Source organism: Vombatus ursinus, unplaced genomic scaffold (assembly GCF_900497805.2).
Source record: "Vombatus ursinus unplaced genomic scaffold, bare-nosed wombat genome assembly UNPS02012709.1, whole genome shotgun sequence".
In the NCBI taxonomy this organism is placed as follows: Eukaryota; Metazoa; Chordata; class Mammalia; order Diprotodontia; family Vombatidae; genus Vombatus; species Vombatus ursinus.
In genome coordinates, this window is record NW_020952487.1 from 2047263 (window position 1) to 2070164 (window position 22902).

The 22902-nt window shown below is 38.8% G+C and overlaps 2 protein-coding genes across 2 annotated transcripts; one reads left to right on the top strand and one right to left on the bottom strand.

The window, feature by feature from the left end:
- The first annotated feature begins 8173 nt into the window (after window positions 1–8173).
- LOC114040096 (olfactory receptor 6C2-like) lies at window positions 8174–9118 on the top strand. The gene has a single exon (XM_027858088.1). The coding sequence runs from the start codon at window positions 8180–8182 to the stop codon at window positions 9116–9118; it is 939 nt and encodes a 312-aa protein (XP_027713889.1). The 5' UTR covers window positions 8174–8179.
- A 9547-nt stretch (window positions 9119–18665) lies between these two features.
- LOC114040118 (olfactory receptor 6C2-like) lies at window positions 18666–19626 on the bottom strand. The gene is given in 2 exon segments (XM_027858112.1): window positions 18666–18905; window positions 18907–19626. Coding segments are annotated over 2 exon segments (936 nt in total). The 5' UTR covers window positions 19603–19626.
- Window positions 19627–22902: the final 3276 nt, after the last annotated feature.

Here is a 22902-nt window from a genome sequence, read left to right on the forward strand (position 1 = left end):
CAAGGAAGTAAGCATCAAAATCACTTGGTACTGGCTGAAAACTAGAAAAACTGATTGGTAGAAGAGATCAGTTGCATTGTCTTTGATAAATACAATTGCTAGAATGACCCATTATTCCACAGAAACTGCTGGGGGGTGGGGAGCACAGAATGGAAAGCAATCTGAAAGAAATTAGGTTTAGACCAACATCTCACTCTATATATCACAAAAAGCTCCATATTCAAACATGATAATAAAATATTTTTAAAAGTTATTTATAGGCAAATGACAGAAACTATGGATAGGAGAAAAGTTAATGACCAAACAAGGGACAGATAGGATTGAAGAAGATAAAATGCTGCAATTTGATTACTTAAAATTGAAAGGCTCTTGCATCATGTAGCTAAAATTAAAAGGGAAACAGTCAAAGAGAGGGAAAAATCTTTATAGTAGTTTCCCTGATAAATGCCTGGTAACTAAAATAGATAAGAAATAGGTCAAGTATAGCAAAACAAGAACCACCACCCCCAAAGAAAAAAAAGTAGTAAAAGAATAGGAAATGATAATTCTCAAGGGAATACGTCCAAATTATCAATAGCCATATTAAAAATGCTCCAAATCATTAATAAGAAAAGAAGTTGAGGGGCAACTAGGTGGTGCAGTGGATAGAGCACCAGCCATGAAGTCAGGAGGACCTGAGTTCAAATCCATCCTCAGACCAAACACTTGACACTTATTAACTGTGTGACCCTGGGCAAGTCACTTAACCCTGATTGCCTGAAAACAAAAAACAAAACACATAACAGAAAAGAAGTTGAAAATTAAAACAATTCTGAGTTTTTGTCTCATACCTATTAAATTAGAAAATTTAACCAAAAAAGGAAAATGACAATTATTAGATGGAATATCAAAATTGTTAGAGGAGTAGACTAATGATCTTTTTATGCTACTATGAATTGTTGCATTCTAAAAAAATTTGAAAGTATAATCAAAATATCACTAAACTTTTACCCAACAATACCTCTGATTATAGAAGTACATTTATGTTGTTATAAAAAAAAAAGAATAAGACAATGATTATCATTTGCAAGAGCTGAACAAATTATGGCATATTATTGTAATGGAATATTATAGTACTATAAGAAATAATGAAAGGAACAGATTAATAAAAAAAGAAGGAAAGAAGGAAGGATGAACGAGTGGATAAGGGGGCAAGAGTAGACAATAGTATTCAGCTACACTAATTAATCATGGGTCAAGATTTTGAAGAAAGAGTGGTCAGGGTACAAATGAAACATGGTGGAGGTGGGGGAAAGGAGAGGTGTGTAAGGAAGAAAAAAGTAGAAAAATATTTAATAAGTGGTTACTATGTACCCAGAACTAAAATCTAGGGAACAAAATACTGAAGTGAAGCAATCTCTGCATTCAAAGACCTTACATTATAATGGGAAGGGGATACAACACATGTAGAGGAAGGTAGATAGTACAGTGGCTAGATTATCGAGCCTGGAGTCAGGAAGATCAGAGTTCAAATCTGACCTTAGATACTGGGCAAGTCGTTTAACCCTTATTTGTCTCAGTTCTTCATCTTTAAAATAGCTACATACTGGAGAAATGTCAGATCACTCCAGTATCTTTACCATGAAAAGCTAGAAGAAAAAAAAGACAAAGTCCGTGGGGTCACAGAGAGTCAGACACAACTGAACAAGAACAATACATTTGGAACAGTGTTGGCAAGGGAAGGGTGCTCAGTTGGGAAATGACATTATGTCTCATGTTTTTGAAGTTTAAAATTGGAGAGAAAAAGGAGCTCAGAAGGATGTCCTTTATATTTTAGTAAAGTAAAACATTTCTTTGCTGAAACTGAGGGGTGAGAGTGGACTAACAAGCCTGAGGAGAGTACAAAAGGTTTGGAAAATTTTTCTTATTATGAGATAATGGAAATTGGTAGTGACTTCCATTGGCAGAGCTGTGTAACTTGAATAACATAAAGCCACACTTGAGGACAAGAAGAAGAAGATTGTGGGGATAAGCTAGGCAGGATTTTCTTTTTTTTTTTCTTTTTTAATGTTTACAAAGTTCAATTTGATCCTCACAGCAATTCTGTAAGTGCATAGTGTGAATGTTATTCCCATCTTATGGGGAAGTTGAAACTTTTAAAAAATTTTTTCATATTTATTTAGTATTTCATTTTTTCCCAGGTACATGTAAAAACAATTTTAATATTTGCTTTTAAAACTTTGAGTTTCAAATTTTCTTCCTTCGTCACTCCCTACCTCCCCTCATTGAGAAGACAAGCAATTCAATATAGGTTAGATGTATGTGAAGTCATGTAAAATATATCCATAGTAGTCATGTTGTGAAAGAAAACATAGACAAATAAAATCAAGAAAAATAAAGAAAGTTTTAAAAAAGTATGCTTCAATCTGTATTCAGACAGATACCGTTAATTCTTTCTCTGGGGATATATAGCATTTTTCATCATAAGTCCTTCAAAGTTGTCTTGGATCATTGTATTTCTAAAAATAACTGCATCATTCACAACTGTTCATCTTACAATATTGCTGTTACTTTGTACACAGTACATTTCACTTGGCATCAGCCCATGCAAGTTTTTTCAGGTTTTTCTGAGAGCATCCTGCTTATCATTTCTTACAATATAATAGTATTCAATCATAATCACATACTATAACTTGTTCAGCCATTCCACAGTTGATGGGCATCCCATCAGTTTCTAATTCTTTATCCCCAAAAAAGAAGTGATAAATATTTTTGTACATATAGGTCCTTTCCCTTTTTTTATCTCTTTTGTAAGACTAGTAGTGGTATTGTTAGGTGAAAGGATATGCCTGGTTTTATAGCTGTTTGGGCATAGTTCCAAGTTGCTCTACAGAATGGTTGAATCTAATGGCTCCTTATTATCTCCAGGATAAAATATAAAATCCTGTCTTTTTAAAAGACAACTTTGTCTATCTAGAAATACATATATATACACACACATATATATATACACACACACGTATGTATCATATATACATATACATATATATACATATACATAAAAACATAGCTATGCAGATGTATACTCTTTGATTCAATGACACATGACACTGGCCTTCTGATGGCCCTCACAGTGACACCCCATCGCCCAGCTCTACACACTTTCATTGGCTGTCCAGTATCCTGGAATTCTCTCTCTCCTCATCTCCATTTCTTGACTTCCTGAAATCTCAGATAAAATTCCACCTTCTACAAGAAGACTTTCCTCTCCCCCTAATACTAAGTGTCTTCCCTCTGATATTATCTCCAGTTTATACTGTATATATCTTGCTTGTACTTAGTTGTTTTCATGTTAGACTGTTGGTTCCTTGAAGATGGACTTTTTTTTAAGTTTAGTTTTATTTATATCCCCAGTGCTTAGGGCAAAGCCTGACATTTTGTGTCTACTTAATAAATACTTGGTTGCTTGACCTGAAGATCTTACCATTAAACTCATGCTTCATATTGTCATTTGTTCATTGAAAAGTTTCCCTGAGCTGAAGTTGGAGCAGGAGAGTCAGCATCTTTCTGTTTTTTTTTTCTCAGACAAGAGATTATACTGGTCATAGATAATCTGCAGCCACTCCATCCTCAGAGATGTCAAAGCACAGGTCAAAGGGTAGCTGTGGTCCTCACTGAAACATCAGAAGGTTGTGCTTCTTCTTAAGGCAAAGCCTGTGCTATTCCTTACCCAGGACACCACATTCCCCAACTCTGTGACTTTGCACTGGAATTCCCCTACACCTGGGACACTGTGCCCCTCCTCACCTCCATCTCTTAGCTTCCCTAGATGCTGCTCGAATCCCACCATCAATAAGAAGCCGTATCAGCTCCTACCTCAACTTCCCTACCCAAGTGCCTTTCCTCTGAGATTACCTTCCATCTACTCTACATATATGTTATATGTGCAGTTATGTTGTCTCCTCCATTAAAATACCTTTTAGGTCAGGAACAATGTTTCTGTCCTTTTTACAGCTCTTAGATACTAGGAATTTAATAAATGCTAGTTGACTAATTGACTTTCTAATACATTAATAAGGTAATATGTTGCATAACATATAAATGTATGTGTATGTTTGGAGTGGATACTCAACTTTTTTGAATTTTTTTTTTACTTTATAAATCATTTGTTAACATGTGTTTTTAAAACTTTGGATTACAAATTTTCTCCCTTCCTCCCTCCCCACTCAACCTCATTGAAAAGGCAAGCAACTTGATACAGGTTATATATGTATACTCATGCAAAACACTTCCACAAGTAGTCATGTTGTAAAAAACTAAGTATATTTCCCTTCATCCTATCCTACCCCCAATTTATTCTATTCTCTCTTTTGACCCTGTCCCTTCTCAGAAGTGTTTGCTTCTGATTATCCCCTCCCCCAATCTACCCTCACCTCTACCATCTCCCTGCTCTCTTGTCCCCTTGCCCCCTTATTTTCCTGTAGGGTAAGATAGATTTCCATACCCAATTGAATATGTTATTCCCTCCTTAAGCCATTATGGTTGAACAGTTTACTTTCTTTCATGGAAAGATGATATTTGACACTCAATTTTTTTTAATCGATAAAGGTGGAAGATCAAATAATTTTGAAGATTGCTGTCTTAAACAATGTGGGGAGGAGCAGTAAGATGTCACTCTTCCTTCATCACCTGACTCCCTGCTGTGTACCAAGCCTGTGTTAGATGCTATTTCTACTTCTTCTATTCCTTATGGGTACTGGTCCCACAGCTGCCTATTTTAATCTTTTTGCCAAAGTTGATTACATTAGAGATTCATTACTGACTTTTGAACTTGGGTCCCCAAGGGCCCTTTTGTTTATGAACTTATTTGGTTCCCATGCACTTGCAGCACATTGGACAGATGAAACAAATATGCTCTGCTGTTAGTATACAGTTTGAGGGAAACCTGTCTCCTTGTCCAGAAAGCTCAGATCAGGGGATCCAAAGAAAGGCAGGACCTGAGAGTCTATTCTGTTACCAATGGTTCTGTCTTTCTTTCAGCAATATACAGCATATCAAAATATTTCCCACATTTAAAGCAGGACAAGATCTATGATGCAGCATCATTTTAGCATTCAGGGAGGCCGAGAGAGAGAGAGAGAGAGACAGAGAGAGACAGAGAGACAGAGAGAGACAGAGAGACAGAGAGACAGAGAGACAGAGAGAGAGAGACAGAGAGACAGAGAGACAGAGACAGAGACAGACAGAGAGACAGAGAGACAGAGAGAGAGACAGAGACAGAGACAGAGAGAGACAGAGAGAGACAGAGAGACAGAGAGACAGAGAGAGAGAGAGAGAGACAGAGAGAAAGGAGTGGTATATTCTAGAAGATGGAAACCTAGGAGAATTCCATTCCATTCTACCTGTTAGGGTGAGGTCATGGATTTGCGAGATAATGTGGTCAGAAGTAGATATATGCTTTTCCACTAATTCATTTCTGTTCAGCTTTGAATCTTTCCAGGGACTTTTAAACTAAAACTACTCACTGAGACCGGAAGTACAGGTGGGAAAGTAAGTAACGTAATGGTTTGTCATATTACTAATATTCCTTATTTTTTTTAGCTGTGGGTATAGAATAGATGCGACTGATTCCCTATATGGGAACAGAGAAACCAGACATGTCTGGAAGAAGGAAAAAAGAGAAAGAATAAAAATCTGTCAATTTTAACATATGTTTCAAACATAAAATGAATACTCATTTCTGAGATTCTACTTTTATTCTATATCACATGACTGTTGACATATACTCTTTGGTGAGAGTTCTTTCATAGGACAAACTTCATACCTGCATGGATTATATACTAGTCTTTGCAATCTGAGGGGTCCATGAGATGCTCCAACCAAAAGCTACCTCCTCCCTTCCGTGCTGCATGTTTTCTAAAATTTCACAATTGGAGATGTTTCCTTTGAGTGAAGGTGCTTCTTCACTGAATAAATAGCATCTCTGAGAGGATTAGAACATGAAGTAAATTGTTAATTGCACAAAGGAATGAATTAACTAAAATATCCATTCTAGACAATATCTAGCTTGAAATAGAGCTCAGAGACAAAAGGGAAGGCAGGGAGGAGGGAAAGGTAACTTTGAAAGTGGGGCATTCACTACCCAGGCAGGGAGGAAATGGGCTAGGGTCCACAGTGACCTTAGAGTCAGGAGGACCTGAGTTCAAATCTAGCCTCAGACCCTTACTAGCTCTGTGACCTTAGGCAAGTCATTTTACCCCCAATTGCCTCCAATAAAAAATAAAGGAAGGAAGAAAGAAAAAAAGAAAAACAATTGTAACCAGGTGCTAACCCAAACAGAGAAAAAAATTCTTTCCTCTGGCCTTAGAATGATATGTACTAAACAAAGGTGACATCAACAAATGCAGAAAATCATCAATGATGCCTAAGTATCTCTGTGGCCAACTGCAATGCCAACAGTAATGGGACAGAGGGGCTCCATCCTGCCTGAGCACAGGGCAGATAACAAAATTATCAAATAGATTGACATAAACCACAAGAATATGGGCACTCTTCCAAAATCCTTTCTATTGTACCATCACACAGGCCACCCCCAACTGCATGGAGGAAAAAAGAGAATTCTATGCTTTCCACAGACAAAAAAACATCTCTTTTAAAATCCAAAAAGTACTATGAATGGTCCCAAATGGTATCCAGGCTCTGTATCTGAAATATTCTTCTGAATTGCATGATCATGAACTTCTGCCTTTTGATGGAAATGGGGTCAGGGTTAGAACTTCATAGATAGGTGAGTTACCTGTGTAACGTCAGTGGTACAGGGAGCTTTATCTTTTAGGGAAAGAGGCAGTAGGGGAGAAATGTCAATTAACCAATATTTCCCACTGAGGTCGATCTTCTGTAGAAGCAAAGTAGATAGCAGTCTACATGGCAGAGTTAAACGTGCATTGCCTCCACTTCCCACAACTCCAATGCCTCTTCCAAATAATAACATATCCCTTTCTAAAAGTCTAATTGTTCTTTGCAAAGGGCCATTATAAGCTATTCCTTACTTACTGAGGTTTCATTTTTTAGGTCTTCTGTAACTTCATTGAAGAAAGAAGAAAGTAAATAGGGAATTCAGTGCCAGGTAATGGGGGTTCTAGGTAGGAGGAAATGGGAAAAAACATTAGAAGGCAGAGGAAACCATCAGGAAACAGTTTTGAGAGTGGAGAGAAGCCCCCTTAAAACTCAAATGGAAACCTTTTGGAATGGGGATTTTTCTAAAACTTAATATTCCCTTCTATTCTTGGAAAGCTCTCACAGATAAAAAGACCAGAAGACACCCAGAAAGTACAGAAGAGTGTAGCTGATGAGCTAAGGGAACAAAGTTGCTCTTCAGTCATGTCCAACTCTTCAGGACCCAATAAAACATGCTGTAAATGGGGTTTTCTTATAAAAGAAACTGGAAGGATTTGCCATTTCCTACCCTACTGGATTCAGAGGATCCTTTTGTCAAGTAAACAGAGGTTAAGTGACTTGTCCAAGGTCACAAAGCTCGGAAGTGTTTGAAGCTCAATTTGAACTCAGCTATTCCTGACTCCAGGCCCAGCCCTCTATCCACTGAGCCACCAACTGCTTCTAAGGTAAGAGAGAAGCAGGCAGAAAAGTTCATTCACAATCAAAATAGCAGGGCAACTAGAAATGAGGCAAAAAAAATTGGCATACACTATCACAGATGGTCATTGTGTTGGTCTTGCTTAACTTTTTTTTTTTAGATTACAAAGGGATTCAGTGAAGGAAATGTCTGGATATGACTATGGTGAAAGGAATCAACAAATCAGTACATCCTTTATAAATGATACAAATTAAAGTTGATTTTGAAAGAATGGGGAGGAAGCAAAGAACTGGGAGAAATAAAGAAAGATATGTTGGGGACAAAAGTCTTCACAAAAATGCTACACTCAGTAGCTGATAAACAGCTCAAAGTCATTAAAGATAATGTAGTATTGGCATGATTTTTTTTTATTTATCAAGTGAAAGAAAAAAATACTAAGTCTTGCTTTTGAGCATTCATATCCAAATTACATTGCTGACTTATTGTATGATGGCTCTTCTTAACTCCACTATCTCTCTCTGTCTCTCTCTCTGTCTCTCTGTTTCTGTCTGTCTCTCTCTGTCTCTCTGTTTTACATACAGATCCATCAAAAGACAGTGGTCAGAAATGAGAAACCATACAGGGATAACAGTATTTATTCTTCAGGGATTGACAGATGACCCACAGCTGCAAGTTCTACTTTTTATCTTTCTGTTTTTGACCTACATGCTGAGTGTAACTGGGAACTTGACCATCATCACCCTGACTTTGGTGGATCCCCACCTTAAAACCCCCATGTATTTTTTCCTTAGGAACTATTCCTTCTTAGAACTGTCATTCACAACTATCTGTATTCCCAGATTCCTGTACAACATGTCAACTGGGGACTATACTGTGACCTATAATGCATGTTTCACTCAACTATTTTTTGGTATCCTCTTTGGAGCCTCAGAATTTTTTTTCTTGGCTGCCATGTCTTATGATTGCTATGTAGCCATCTGCAAACCCCTCCACTATACAGCCAGTATAAACAACAGAGTCTGTAACCAGCTTCTCCTGGGTTGTTGGCTGTCTGGGTTGATGATCATCCTTCCACCACTTGGTGTAACTCTTGAGCTAGAATTCTGTGACTCCAATATTATTGACCATTTTGTCTGTGATGCATCACCACTGCTGGAAATCACTTGTTCTGATACACAGTTCCTAGAAAGAATGATTTTAGCGTGTGCTGTGTTGACACTCATCATCACCTTAGTGTTAGTGGCTCTATCTTATGCCTATATTGTCAGGACTATTCTGAGATTCCCCTTGGCCCAGCAAAGGAAAAAAGCCATTTCCACTTGTTCTTCCCACATGATTGTCGTCTTCATGACATATGGAACCTGCATCTTTATCTATATCAAACCTTTTGCAAAAGAAGGAGTGGCTTTGAATAAGGTGGTTGCAGTACTTGCAACCTCAGTAGCACCAGTAATGAGCCCCTTTATTTATACCCTGAGGAATAAACAAGTGATACAAGCTTTCAGAGACATATGCAAAAGGATTGTATTGATTTCAAAGCTATGAGAGGCAACAGACATTCAGGTGAAATCAGTAAAGAAAACCTGAATAGTTTTGAATTCTTTGCTCTGGGTCCTGTGACCCAATTTTATTCTCTTACTAATGTCACCTTAACCCACAAACCCAAATTTCACAGTTTCTTTACTCTCCTATATAGAAATCCTCATTCATTGAGGCTTTCCCCTCCCAACTCCGTCCCTCTGTGTAAGAATTTCTTTCTTTATTTTTTTTTGCAAGGCAATCAGGGTTAAATGACTTGCCCAGGGTCACACAGCTAGTGAGTATCATGTGTTTAAGGTTGGATTTGAACTCAGGTCCTCCTGACTCCAGGGCTGGTGTTTTATCCACTGCACCAACTAACTGCCCTTCTCTAAGGATTTCACTTGCTTTCAAATACCTCATTCACCACTTCATTTCTATAAAATCTAATGCACATTTATTTAGAACCAACTATGTACATGACAATTATTATCAAAGAATTTTCTAGTCCCCTACCTAATAATAAATTTGAATTTATTAAATACCTATTATATTCCAGGCACTGTGCTAAGCACAAAGACACAGATATGAAAAAAAAAAAGACAATCACTGCCCCACAAGAAGTTAAAATCTAATTAGGAAGACAACACACAAAAGAAAGCTGATAAATAAAAGGGTGAGTAAAGGTACTCTGCATGATGGCGTGGTGAAGTAGTCAATCAGAAAATTCCCAAAGTAGTGCAGTCAGGTGAGAAATATTTGAGCAGTATTTGAACTCAGTTCTCTCCTTAACTGGAGGTTTGGGTTCATGGCTCCACCATCCAATCAGAGGCAGTGGGTAGTGAGGAGGCAGACTACTAAGATCCTACAGGATGATTAGGTCTTCCCAATAATGAGCTTCCTAGGTCATGGTGGAGATGTCAGGGCGAGAGTACCCAAGGTAGTGCAGCTACAGAAGAAATCAGTTTTGCCTGATGATCCATGGTATAAAATATGAAAGCCCAAATCCTGAGACCTCTTGTTTGAATGCTGAAATTAGCTCTGTGTAAATTGCCATATGGAACTTTTGGCTTAGAACCTTGGAAGGTAAAAGTCAAAACCTCAAAATAAAATACATCTTCAAGGATGAAATTTTGAAGGGTGCCCTGAAATCAGAAATCAGAAATTATTACCTTCCAATGGTTACCAACAATCTCTTTTACCCTCAGCTATATCCTATGGATTTTTCTCCTTCCTTTCAAAATAAACTATTTCTCCTTGCATTCCAGACCCACTTGTTTTTTTTTTATCATAATTTACAAACCTATAAGAAATAAATTATTGGTCATATGCCCAAAAAGTAAAGTTGAATACAGGCCACAGGACAACTTTGTTAGTAACTTTTCCCCAAAAACAGGATTTTTTGCATCAGGAAGTGTATAAAGGTGAAAAATATCTTTTTTCTTTTATAATTTATGCTTTCCTTGAGTTCAGTAATTTGAAAATATTATTGATGACCTTTATTCACAGATGTTGTTTCCTCTACTCAGATCTTTGGATATATTACCAAGTGTTTTCAAGTCTTTAAATACTCCACTGTTGAAAATATTATTGATGATCTTTATTCACAGTCATTGTTTCCTCTATTCAGATCTTTGGATATATTACCAAATGTTTTCAAGCCTTTCGATATTGAATTGTTTTTTCTTCCCTCTAAGACAATTACATGAGGGAAAAGTTGACTAAGGTCCTGACATTACATATATGTAGCACTTGCAGTCATCAATACAGTCTATAATTCCCTGAACAGGTTATATCATTTTAAAGAGGGGAATATTTTATTTCTACTTTTCTTTCTATTCTCATTAAATGCCATTTTTTAACTAATTGTGTCTTTTACTTGACTTATAAAGTCAAACAGTTTGGAGGAGGGGTGGTTCATAATCCATATGCTGTTTTTGAATGAGGATATACCTACTGTGTAGCATCTAGATATACCTCTCCAACTCACAAAATGGGTACCAACACTAGGTTACATGAGGTTTGATATACTCTCTAGGTTTGCATCCACTCAAAACCATAACTCCCTAGCATCCACCAATATATTTAGCTTTATTATTCAACTATAGCACACAATTAGTTCAAATAAAATATTTTAAAAGATATATTAATAAAGGTAGTAATAAAGCATTCCTCACATAAATAATGAAGGATAATGTAGGAAAGGAGATTGAGAAACACTCTTCATCTAATTAAGAGGTGAAGAGGAGACAGAAAAACTCAAGGAAATGAGTGAGCATTTCTAATAGGAAATAGTCAACAATGTCAAATACTGAAGTAATACTGATGTTAAGAAGGAGGAGGAGTGAAACAAGGCCAACAGCTTTAGCATCGAAAAGACCATTGAGAGAGCTTCTACTTAGACAGCCATCTGGTAAATGACACAGGAGTCCAGTTCTCCCATTGTTTTTCCTCCAGCAATAGCAAAGAATGAACACCAGATTAAATGATGATTAAGAAATATAGCAATAAAAATTATATGTAATAAAGGGTCATGGAAAGATAGACTAAAAAAAATTTGGAAACTAAATAATCTAATCCTAAAAAATGATTGGGTCAAACAACAAATCCTAGAAACAATCAATAACTTCATTCAAGAGAATGACAATAATGAGACAACATACCAAAACTTATGGGATACTGTGAAATCAGTTCTTTGGGGAAGTTTTATATCTCTGAGTGCTTACATGAATAAAATAGAAAAAGAGGAGATCAATGAATTGGGTATACAATTAAAAAAAACTAGAGAAAGAAGAAATTAAAAATCCTCCATTAAACAACAAATTAGAAATACTGAAAACCAAAGGAGAAATTACTAAAATTGAAATTAAGAAAATTATTGAACTAATAAATAGAACTAAGAGCTGGTTTTATGAAAAAAACAATAAAATAGATAAACCTTTGGCTAATTTAATTAAAAAAAGAAAGAAGAAAACCAAATTACTAGTATCAAAAAAGAAAAGGGTAAATCTACCACCAAGGAAGAGGAAATTAAAACAATAATTAGGAACTATTTTGCCAAACTGTATGCCAATACATTAGACAGTCTTAGTGAAATGGATACATATTTACAAAAATATAAAATGCCCAGAATAACAGAAGAGGAAGTAAAATACTTAAATAACCCCATCTCAGAAAAAGAAATTGAACAAGCCATTGATGAATTCCCTAGGAAAAAAATCTCTAGGGCCATATGGATTGACAAGTGAATTCTATCAAACATTTAAAGAACAATTAATTCCAATATTATATAGACAATTTGGGAAAATAGGTGAAGAAGGAGTCTTACCAAATTCTTTTCATGACATAAACCTAAAGCCTAAACCAGGAAGAGCCAAAACAGAGAAAGAAAATTACAGACCAATTTCTCTAATGAACATAGATGTAAAAATTTTAAATAAAATATTAGCAAATAGATTACAGCAACTTATCACAAGAATAATACACTGTGACCAGGTAGGATTTATACCAGTAATGCAGGGCTGGTTCGATATTAGGAAAACTATCAGCATAATTGATCATATCAACACTAAAACTAACAGAAACCACATGATCATCTCAATAGATGAAGAAAAAGCTTTTGACGAAATACAACACTCATTTGTATTAAAAACAATAGAGAGCATAGGAATAAATGGAGTCTTCCTTAAAATAATAAATACCATCCAGCTAAAACCTTCAGCAAGCATCATTTGTAATGGGGACAAGTTAGAAGCATTTCCAATAAGATTGGGGGTGAAACAAGGATGTCCATTATCACCACTGTTGTTTAAAATCATACTGGAAATGTTAGCTTCAGCAATAAGAGGAGAAAAAGAAATAGGCAAAGAAGAAACAAAGATATCACTCCTTACAGATGACATGATGATATATTCTAGTTCATTTGAACATGGTTAGTAACTGAACATGTTTTCCTATACATAACTCATTTGATCATTTATCTAGTCTACTTACAAACCTCATTACAGCTCTTTCCTAAAATCAGTGTTGGAATTATACTATATATTATGCTATCCACACCTCACTATGAGGGACTGTTACAAGCACTCCCTCCCCCCAAATACACACACACACACACACACACACACACACACACACACACACGCACACACACATCAGCATAAAAATCCACAGGACTTTCACCAAGAGGGAAGTGGAAAGGCATGCCTTCACTTCAGAGAGTGGCAGCGATAATAGCCCCTGGGATGGGGAAGGCCTTTTCAGGCAGCCACCAAAGGAGGGCTCTCTAGCCCTTCACTTCTGCTGTTTTAAATGGGGTTGAGAATGGAAGGGAAATCCTCTTCCCCTTCACTCCTTTCTCTCTTTCTAGTCCCCCCCCCCCACTTTCTCCTGAAAATGGGCTTAACTTTTGACCAGTAGATTGGAGGGCTTCAGATTGGCCTTATGCTCACCCCTTAACCTGCCACCATGGCTACCAGTTTTTCCATCTGGAGATAATCCCCCTTCTTCCTTCCTCCTTGCCCCGACTTGGGAGCCCACACTTCCAATCCTTGGGTGTTGCTTGTCCCTTGGAGTTGGCTTTGGATTTGGGGATTCTAGATAATTCCCTACCTCCCCTTTCATTCAGGCCTAGGGACCTTCAGTTTACTCAGGATCATGTTTATGAAATCCCCCATGGACTAGGGACCCCTTTTCCTGAAGTAGGTGGAGCAGCTGCTCCCACTGTCTTCTATAACTAGCTGCCCTTCCATCTTGCCCATTGTGGCTAATGGATCTGAGTTGGAGCTCCAGGGTGTGGAAGTCCCCACGCCTTGAAATACTGAATGCTGAGGGAGGGAGTGGGAAAGGCCCTCCAAGGTTCACAAGGGCCTTCTGTGCCTCAGAAATGACCAGGTAGGTTGTGGGACCAGCTCTGGTGGCAGCCTTGGGATGTACTTGTTTATTATTTGCTGTAGGTCTCCACCCTATCCCAGCTGGGAGTTGCCCTTAGCCTCTTGCTCTCCTCCCAACACTTGGCTCCCTTTTCCCACTAGAAGACAAGGCCTCTTCCCCAAATTTGTCTTAGTTTCCCTCTCCCACCCCCAGGTGTTTCCCCTGGTTGTTACTAACCAACATTTATGGACCAGTCAGACTGGTATCCAAAATAAAAGTATCCTCCTAGTTCAATAGCCTCACTTGTTCCCTTGGCCAGCCTCAGCGCCCCTCCTGGGAGCTTGGGAAGGCCATCAAGGAGACTCTGGGTTAGGGCTGGCCTGCTGGGGAGGAGGCCAGAGCCCTGTGTGGTTTCAGAGTGCCCAGGGAAGGGCAGAAGGGAATGAGGTCCAGTCCTGCCTTTCCAGGCCTGAGGCCTGTGTCCAACACCTTGCCTTTGGAGGGTGGTGGACAGGGCATTTGTGTGGCTGTCTGAAGGCAGACAGTTCCCATTGCATGGAAGGATTCCTCACATTTTCTCCCTTTATCCCTCTTTGTGGCTTGGCACAAAAGACCTCCACGAGCACCTGGGTCAACCACGCCATGTGCAGATGAAGATAGGAAGAGCCAGCAAGGTGGCCCAAGTGAGTAGTATGGGCAGAGCCAGTATGGCTACAAAACCTAGCATGGCCTTGACACCTGAATGGCCTGTTCTCCTGACCGTTCAAAACTTACAAGGTAGTTTCCTGAACTTGACATCACATCTTTCATTTCTATACTTTGCAAGACTATGACCTCCAATTCCTCCACATGAGATGAAAGAATAAACTCCGAGGCAAAAGGATTGCGGCCCATTTTCATGGGGCCATATGTCAGCCTTGAGAGACAGGGCCTAAGTCCTCTCCCTTTATATTACTTACACTCGCTAGACTTTGTCAGGCATGCAGTCAAACCGAAACCAGATGTCTACTAATAGAGAGGGTCAAGGCCAACTGAGGTCTTTCTTCTTATTCTTCTTATTATTTTATTATTTATCATTTGTTTTTAAAACTTTGAGTTCCAAATTCTCTCCATCATTTTCTCCCCATCCTCATCCCCTCATTGAGAAGCAAGCAATTACACATATATTATGCAATTACATATAGTCATTCAAAACATGTCATCATAGTCATGTTGTGAAAGAAAACAACATAGACCAAAAAAAAAAAACAAAAAAACTCAAGAAAAGCAAAGTGGGAAAAAAATTGCTTCAAGCTGTGTTCAGACATTCTCTCAGCCTGTTGCGACAGAACTTTCCTTTAACTTTCCGGGTTGTCTTGGGCAGGAAATTTGTTTCATTCTGTCTTTTTGTGCTTTCTGCTGCTCTAAAATTTGTTTAGAGTCATTTTTACGGGTATTTGAAAGAGAACTCAAGCAAGTCCCTGTTTTCACTCCACCAGCTTGGCCCTGTCCCCCCAAATATTTCTCCTTCCTTAATCTGTTGGAGAATGGCAGTATCGCTGGGACAAAGGGACATAATGTAATAGTATTTGGGGCAAATTTGGACTGTTTCTTTTTCAGTCTCCTTGGCTGGAGTTTCATCCAGGTCACACTTGCTAAACAGAGGTGCCCCCCAGAGCTCTGTAGGAGCTCTGCATTGAAGGCCCAGGAAGGCCTACTCTAGACCTACTAGATCTGGTGGATTGTCTTGAGATAACTGTAGGAATCAGGTTAGTTTGCTTTTCTTTTTTAATTGTCTTTTTTTGTCTCTATATTTAGAAGCAAGGAGGCATAGGTCTATTATCCTCACTCTCTCTTCTTTCCCATTGACTGGAACACCTGGGCTAAGGATGAGCTCCAGACTACACTAAATGTCCCTTAGCTAACCTTGAAGTTATGTTCTTACCCTAATTGTGCTTTGTGAGAGGTTGCCTCAGTGCAGACATTGTGGCCAAATGACACTGAAGAGAGAATCCTTTCCTTTCATTACTTTATGTAAGGTGAATTGTTTCATCCTGCAGGTGGAAACTGCCCTATGAAGAAAGCTGTTTTCAACCTCAGTGGGAAAACTGTATGATCAGACTCTGAGCAGTTTCCCTCCTCAGGTAAAGAAATCTGTTTGCTTTTATGACATGAGGGCAGAACTGCATGCCATAATAATGATAATGGACAACTAGCCTCACAGGTGACCTGACGGTAAGGATCCTGGTTTTTTTGTTATTAGTGTCCTACTTTTTGTGACTCCATTTGGGATTTTCTTGGCAAAGATACTGGAGTGATTTGCTATTTCCTTCTCCAGCTCATTTTATAGAAGAGGAAACTGAGGCAAACATGGTTAAGTGACTTCCTCAGGGTCACACAGCTAATAAGTGTCTGAGGCCAGACATAAACTCAAATCTTCCTGTCCCAGAATTCTAGCCACTTTACCACCTGGCTGCCCAAGGGTGTAAGCCAGCTGCAAGAAATGACCAAGGAGAGGCTTTCAAAGAAAAACCAGAACAAAAGATGTTCACCAGGGAACAAATAAAGAGAAAATGACTTGGTCATATGATGAGGGAGGACAGGTGCCCTCACAATGTTAAAGAAGTAATAACCATAACCTGCCCATTTTGGGGTCTCTAATGGGAAATTGATTGGAGGACAAGGACAAGAGTGAGATGGAATAGGCAGACATTAGCTATAATCTGTGCAATTGGAAGTAACTTCTGATTCAATGACATCACAGACCTAGCTGAGTATTGAATGGTACATGGTGTAAGATACTAACCTAAGCCTATTATTAACTCCAGCCCTATTAAAGGGTACATAAAAGAAATGATTCAGGCATTTTGGATCCACAATTTAAAAAGTCAACCACTGTCATGTGTTGATTTAAATAAGTTTTGATAAAAGATCAGTATCCTTTTGTGTTTAACAGGAAAGTATAGAGAGATTTTGAATGCTGCTTAATGAGTATTTGTAAATATAAAATTATTTGAACATGTGACATCTCCATCTCAAGCCCTTTGGTAATGTGCCTTATAATGATTGTAAAAGGATGACCTTTAAACCTTGGCGCATAGAGAGGTATTGAAAGTTAATTGCATTAGCCATCTTTATTTAATTAAAGGTACAATGTGCTTTTAGCAACATCATTTTTTTTTTTACCATTTTCATTAGGAAGTAATTGAAATAGCACTTTATTTTTTGATGGAGTTAAACTCTGTCTTCTTAGAGATGGATGAACTATCCAACTGGTAAACCCTGTGGAGTTCTCATTTTTCTTTTAATAACTTCTGAATTTCTCCATCATTTTCATCAAACCAATACTGATGTTTGGAGTTTTCTCACCCAGATGTGTAAATACTAAATTTTTGAGCAGGTATGCATATTACCAGGGCTGCTTTTGGTATTGGGGTAGACTCAGTGGCATTTAATTACCTTTCAGAGAAAAAAGAAAAAAAAATAAAGCTAGAAGCTACCTTACTAAGGTTGGAGCTGACTTAAGTCGCAGTCGATAAAATGCAGTTCGCCTAAAAATACCATAATAGTGACTTAGTTAAACAACATTTGAAAAGTTGATAGATACTGAGCTGTAAAAATGCGAAAGCTAAAAAGAGAACACAAGTTACCAAAGTCCATAAACCAGGCAATGAAACAAAATAATGTTGATGAAAGGAAAAAAGTTAAAATAGTATAAATGTGCTCTAAAACAAAAACATCAGATAGTAATAAAATAAATTCTAGTAAAATATCCTATTATAAAACAAAACAATCTTTCTACGTGCATTTTCTGCTGTTCTAAGAACCCAAGATACTTAATTTATAATACTCTTCTGCTCTTCTTTAAAATTTTGTTTTTAATAAAAATATTATGTTTTACTGAAGTGCTTACTCAATCACATATCAATAAAATACATCAAATAAATACACAAAGCTATCGTGATATTTGAATGCAAAGAGCAAGAAAAAGCAAAATGCATGTAAAACTTAAAGAAAAAAGGACAAGAGTAAATTTTCTTTTTAAGTGTTGCACATTGATTAGTGTATGTGATACCTGAATTGTATATAATAATTAAATTGGAAGATTGTTATTCACTGATTTTGTTACAAAGTCACTTGATTCAATTCAAAAAAATTCAAATTATACTTTAAAAAGTTTCTAATTGATTCCCAGGAGCCAAGATGATGGAATAAGCAGTAAATTGCTGTAGCTCTTCCATATTCACCTCCGAACAACCATAAAATAGTGCTCCAGAACAAATCCTGGAACAGTGTAGCCCATGGAAAGATGGGGGGAGAGGTCTTTCAGTACCAGAGACTTGGAAGATTGGCAAGAAAGGTGCATATTGGGGCAGCTAGGTGGCACAGTGGATAGAGCCCCAACCCTGGAGTCAGGAAGACCTGAGTTCAAATCCAACCTTAGACACATGATACTCACTAGCTGTGTGACCCTAGGCAACTCACTTAACCCTGATTGCCTTGCAAAAAAACCCACAAAAACAAAAACAAAAGAAAGAAATCCTTAGAAACAGGGTGGATCAATGAGGATTTCTAGATAGGAGAGTAAAGGAGCTGTGACATTTGGGTTTGTGGGTAAGGTGGCATTAGTAAGAGAATAAAATTGGGTCGTAGGACCCAGAGCAATGAATTCAAAACTATTCAGGTTTTCTTTTACTAATTTCCCCTGAATGTCTGTTGCTTCTCATAGCTTTGAAATCAATACAATCCTTTTGAATTTAACTATAAAAGCTTGTATCAATTGTTTTTTCCTCAGGGTGTAAATAAAGGGGTTCATTACTGGTGCTACTGAGGTTGCAAGTACTGCAACTACCTTATTCAAAGCCACTCTTTCTTTTGCAGATTTGATATAAGTGAAGATGCAGGTTCCATAAGTAAGGGAGACAACAATCATGTGGGAAGAACAAGTGGAAAAGGCTTTTTTTCCTTTGCTGGGCAGAAGAGAATCTCAGAATAGTCCTGACAGTATAGGCATAAGATAGAACCACTAACACTAAGGTGATGATGAGTGTCAACACAGCACACGCTAAAATCATTCTTTCTAGGAACTGTGTATCACAACAAGTGATTTTCAGCAGTGGTGATGCATCACAGACACAATGGTCAATAATACTGGAGTCACAGAATTCTCGCTCAAGAGCCACACCAAGTGGTGGAAGGATGATCATCAACCCAGACAGCCAACAACCCAGGAGGAGCTGGTTACAGACTCTGTTGTTTATGATGGCTGTATAGTGAAGGGGTTTGCAGATGACTACATAGCGGTCATAAGACATGGCAGCCAAGAGGAAAAATTCTGAGTCCCCAAAGATGATACTAAAAAATATTTGAGTGAAGCATGCATTATAGGTCACAGTATAGTCACCAGTTGACATGTTGTACAGGGATCTGGGAATACAGACAGTTGTGAATGACAATTCTAAGAAGGAATAATTCCTAAGGAAAAAATACATGGGGGTTTTAAGGTGGGGATTCACCAAAGTCAGGATGATGATGGTCAAGTTCCCAGTTACACTTAGCATGTAGGTCAGAAACAGAAAGATGAAAAGTAGAACTTGCAGCTGTGGGTCATCTGTCAATCCCCAAAGAATAAATAATGCTATCACTGTATGGTTTCTCATTTCTGACCACTGTCTTTGATGGATCTGTATATAAAACAGAGAGAGAGACAGACAGACAGACAGACAGACAGACAGACAGAGACAGACAGAGAAAGAGAGAGACAGACAGAAACAGAGAGACAGAGAGAGAGACAGAGAGAGACAGAGAGAGAGTGGAGCTAAGAAGAGGCATCATAAAATGAGTCAGCAATGCAATTTGTATATGAATACTCAGAAGTCTCTCTTAAACTTAGTTGTTTTATTTTTTTCTTTCACTGGCTAAATAAAAAAATCATGCCAATACTGCACTATCCTTAATGACTTTGAGCTGTGTATCAGTTACCGAGCATAACATTTTTTAAAGACTTTTGTCCCCAACATATCTTTCTTTATTTCTCCCAGTTCTTTGCTTCCTCCCCATTCTTCCCAAATCAACCTTAATTTGTATTATTTATAAAGATTGTATTGATTTGTTGATTTCTTTTGTTTTTCCACCATAGTCATGTCCAGATACACTTCCTTCACTGAATACCGTTGCAACCTAAAAAAAAAAAGTTAAGCAAGACCAACACAGTGACCATCTACATTAATGTTTGCCAATTTTTTTTTGCCTCATTTCTAGTTGCCATATTATTTTGATTGTGAACCAACTTTTCTGCATGCTTCTCTCTTACCTTAGAGTTAGTTGGTGGCTCTGTGGATAGAGGGCTGGGCCTGGAGTCAGGAAAAGTTGAGTTCAGATTGGGCCTCAGACACTTCCAAGCTGTGTGACCTTGCACAAGTTACTTAACCTGTTTGCTTGACAAAAGAATCCTCTGAATCCAGTAGGGGAGGAAATGGCAAATTCTTCCAGTTTCTTTTATAAGAAAACCCCATTTACAGCATGATTTATTGGGTCCTGAAGAGTTGGACATGACTGAACAGCAACTTTGTTCCCTTAGATCAACAGCTGCACTCTTCTGTACTTCCTAGCTGTCTTCTGGTCTTTTTATCTGTGAGAGATTTCAAAGAATAGAAGCGAAGATTAAGCTTAAGAAAAATCCCAATTACAAAAGGTTCCCATTCCAGTTTTAAGGGGGTTTCTCTCCACTTTACAAACTATTTCATAATGTTTTCCCCCGGATTCTAATGCTTTTGTCCCATTTCCTTCTACCTGCTACCTCCATTACATCCTGGCACTGGATTCCCTATTTAATTACTCTTTCTGCAATGAAGTAACAGAAGACCTAAAAAATGAAACCTCAGTAATTAAAGAATAGCGGATAATAGCCTTTTGCAAAGAACAATTAGACTTTTAGACGGGGATATATTATTATTTGGAAGAGGCATTGGAGTTTTGGGAAGTGGGGGCAATGCGTGTATAACTCCACCACGAAGACTGCCATCTACTTGGCTTCTACAGAAGATCGACTTCAGTGGGGAATATTGGCAATTGACATTTCTCCCCTGCTGTCCCTTTCGCCCCAAGAGCCTTCAGGAAAGAGCTCTCTCTCTCTCTCATGATCTTTTTAGAAGTCATTAGACACTTTTGAATGATGGCAACAATGGGGTCTAAGATTCAGCTGGGGACAGGACACGGAAACTAAACCCAATAGCCTTGACTCCTGGTCCCAAGCCTGGTCAACACATAGCCCTGTCCCTTCTGAATGGGGACCAGGATGTTCTACAGAGAGCCTGCCTGCAGACAGACCCTGGTGATTGGCGATTTGTGGAGTTATTATTTCTGAGCTGGATTTTATCTCACAATATGGGCTAAGTGATTTCATGGCTCCTGACCAAGAGTCCAGCCCTTCTGGCATCATCCAAGGAGGACCACCCTCTGTGTTCTCACCAATGAGAAGGGTCAAAGCCCTGCAGACCTGTCATTGGCTATTTCCTACTCTGATAACCTATTCCTTTCTGACTCAGCGCCTCCCAACCCTCAAGTGCTTTGTCAGTGACCACAGAGGGAAAAGCTAAAACACCTCCTTGCAGCCAACACCCTTAAAGTGGATGAGACAGTCACCTGGACTGTGCAGCATGAGTCTTGGAGGCCTGCATGCAGATGATGCACAATAAATGTTTGTTGGATTGGATGGAGAGGAGAAGGAGAGACAGGACATAACTCTCACATTTCAGGCATTACAACATGCCCATATGTAGCCTGAGTCCCTTTTCCCAGGGCTTTCATCCCATTTACCCGCAAAGGCTCCCCTTCAAAGCTATGACTTTCCAACTTTCCTTTGGTGGCCCTGTCCCCAAGCCTTTGTTTGTCACCCCCTTGCCTGGATGCTCTGAGAACTCAACAAGCTCACCATAAGCCAGCGAAGGCAGAAGCAATAACCCCAAGACAAAGAGGAGTAACGTCTTCAGAATCGACAAGCTATATTTAATGGAGATGAAGGAGGAATTGTTAGAGCCTGCCCTTCCCCACCCCAGGCTCCTGTAAGACCCTTCCTGAGGGGCAAGTGAAACAATCAAAAGGGTGGCTCCTCATACACACACACATACACACGCACACACACACACACCATGCTTCATGGCACCCAGCATGTGGAGCACTGGGGCTTTATGGAGAAGCCTGGAGGTAAAATGGAAGGGGAGAACGTGGCCTTTATGAAATGCATTCACATTGTTATGAAAGGTGACATGCTGCCTTTGAGATGTGTAGTGGAAGGAGTTTCCCTATCAGGGCTCCATCAGAACTGTGTTAATATGCTACTCCTGAGTTAGGTAGTCTTCTTTTTTCTAAGTCCTTACAGTACATGTAATTTTGTACTTGGAAGAGCTGCAGGAAGAACCACTGAAAAGGCAGGAAGAATACCTGCTAAAGCCGGCTAGTCAACCCTGGACAATCTTATGGACCCAAAAATCCAGAGCAGGGGTGGGGAACTTATAGGCATCAAGGACATCTGTGACACTCTAGGTCCTCCAATGTGGCCAAAGTTCACAGAATAAATCCCCTTCAGAAAAGGATGTGTTCTGTAAAACTTGGATTGAGGCAAAAGGTTGCACCCAAGGACCTGGAATGCCACTCAAGACCCCAGGTTCCCTACCCCTGCTCCTAGACCCAGCTGTGGAGGCAGCCTAGAAATCTAGGAATGCTATCTCACAGAGAAACTGCAAGAATAGCCAGGCTACCTGGAGGACTGGGAAGAAAATTCTGGATTTGAAGCCAAAGGAAAGATTGTCCCTGGAAACTCAGGACCATCAGCCTAGCAAAGGTGAAGTCACCAGAGTCAGTTGAGATCAGAGGCAGGAACTACTGAGGGGAGAGCTCCTAAAAGATACTCAGGAAGAGAATCCCACCTGTTGTCAGAGCCAACCCACTTCCCTGAAGAG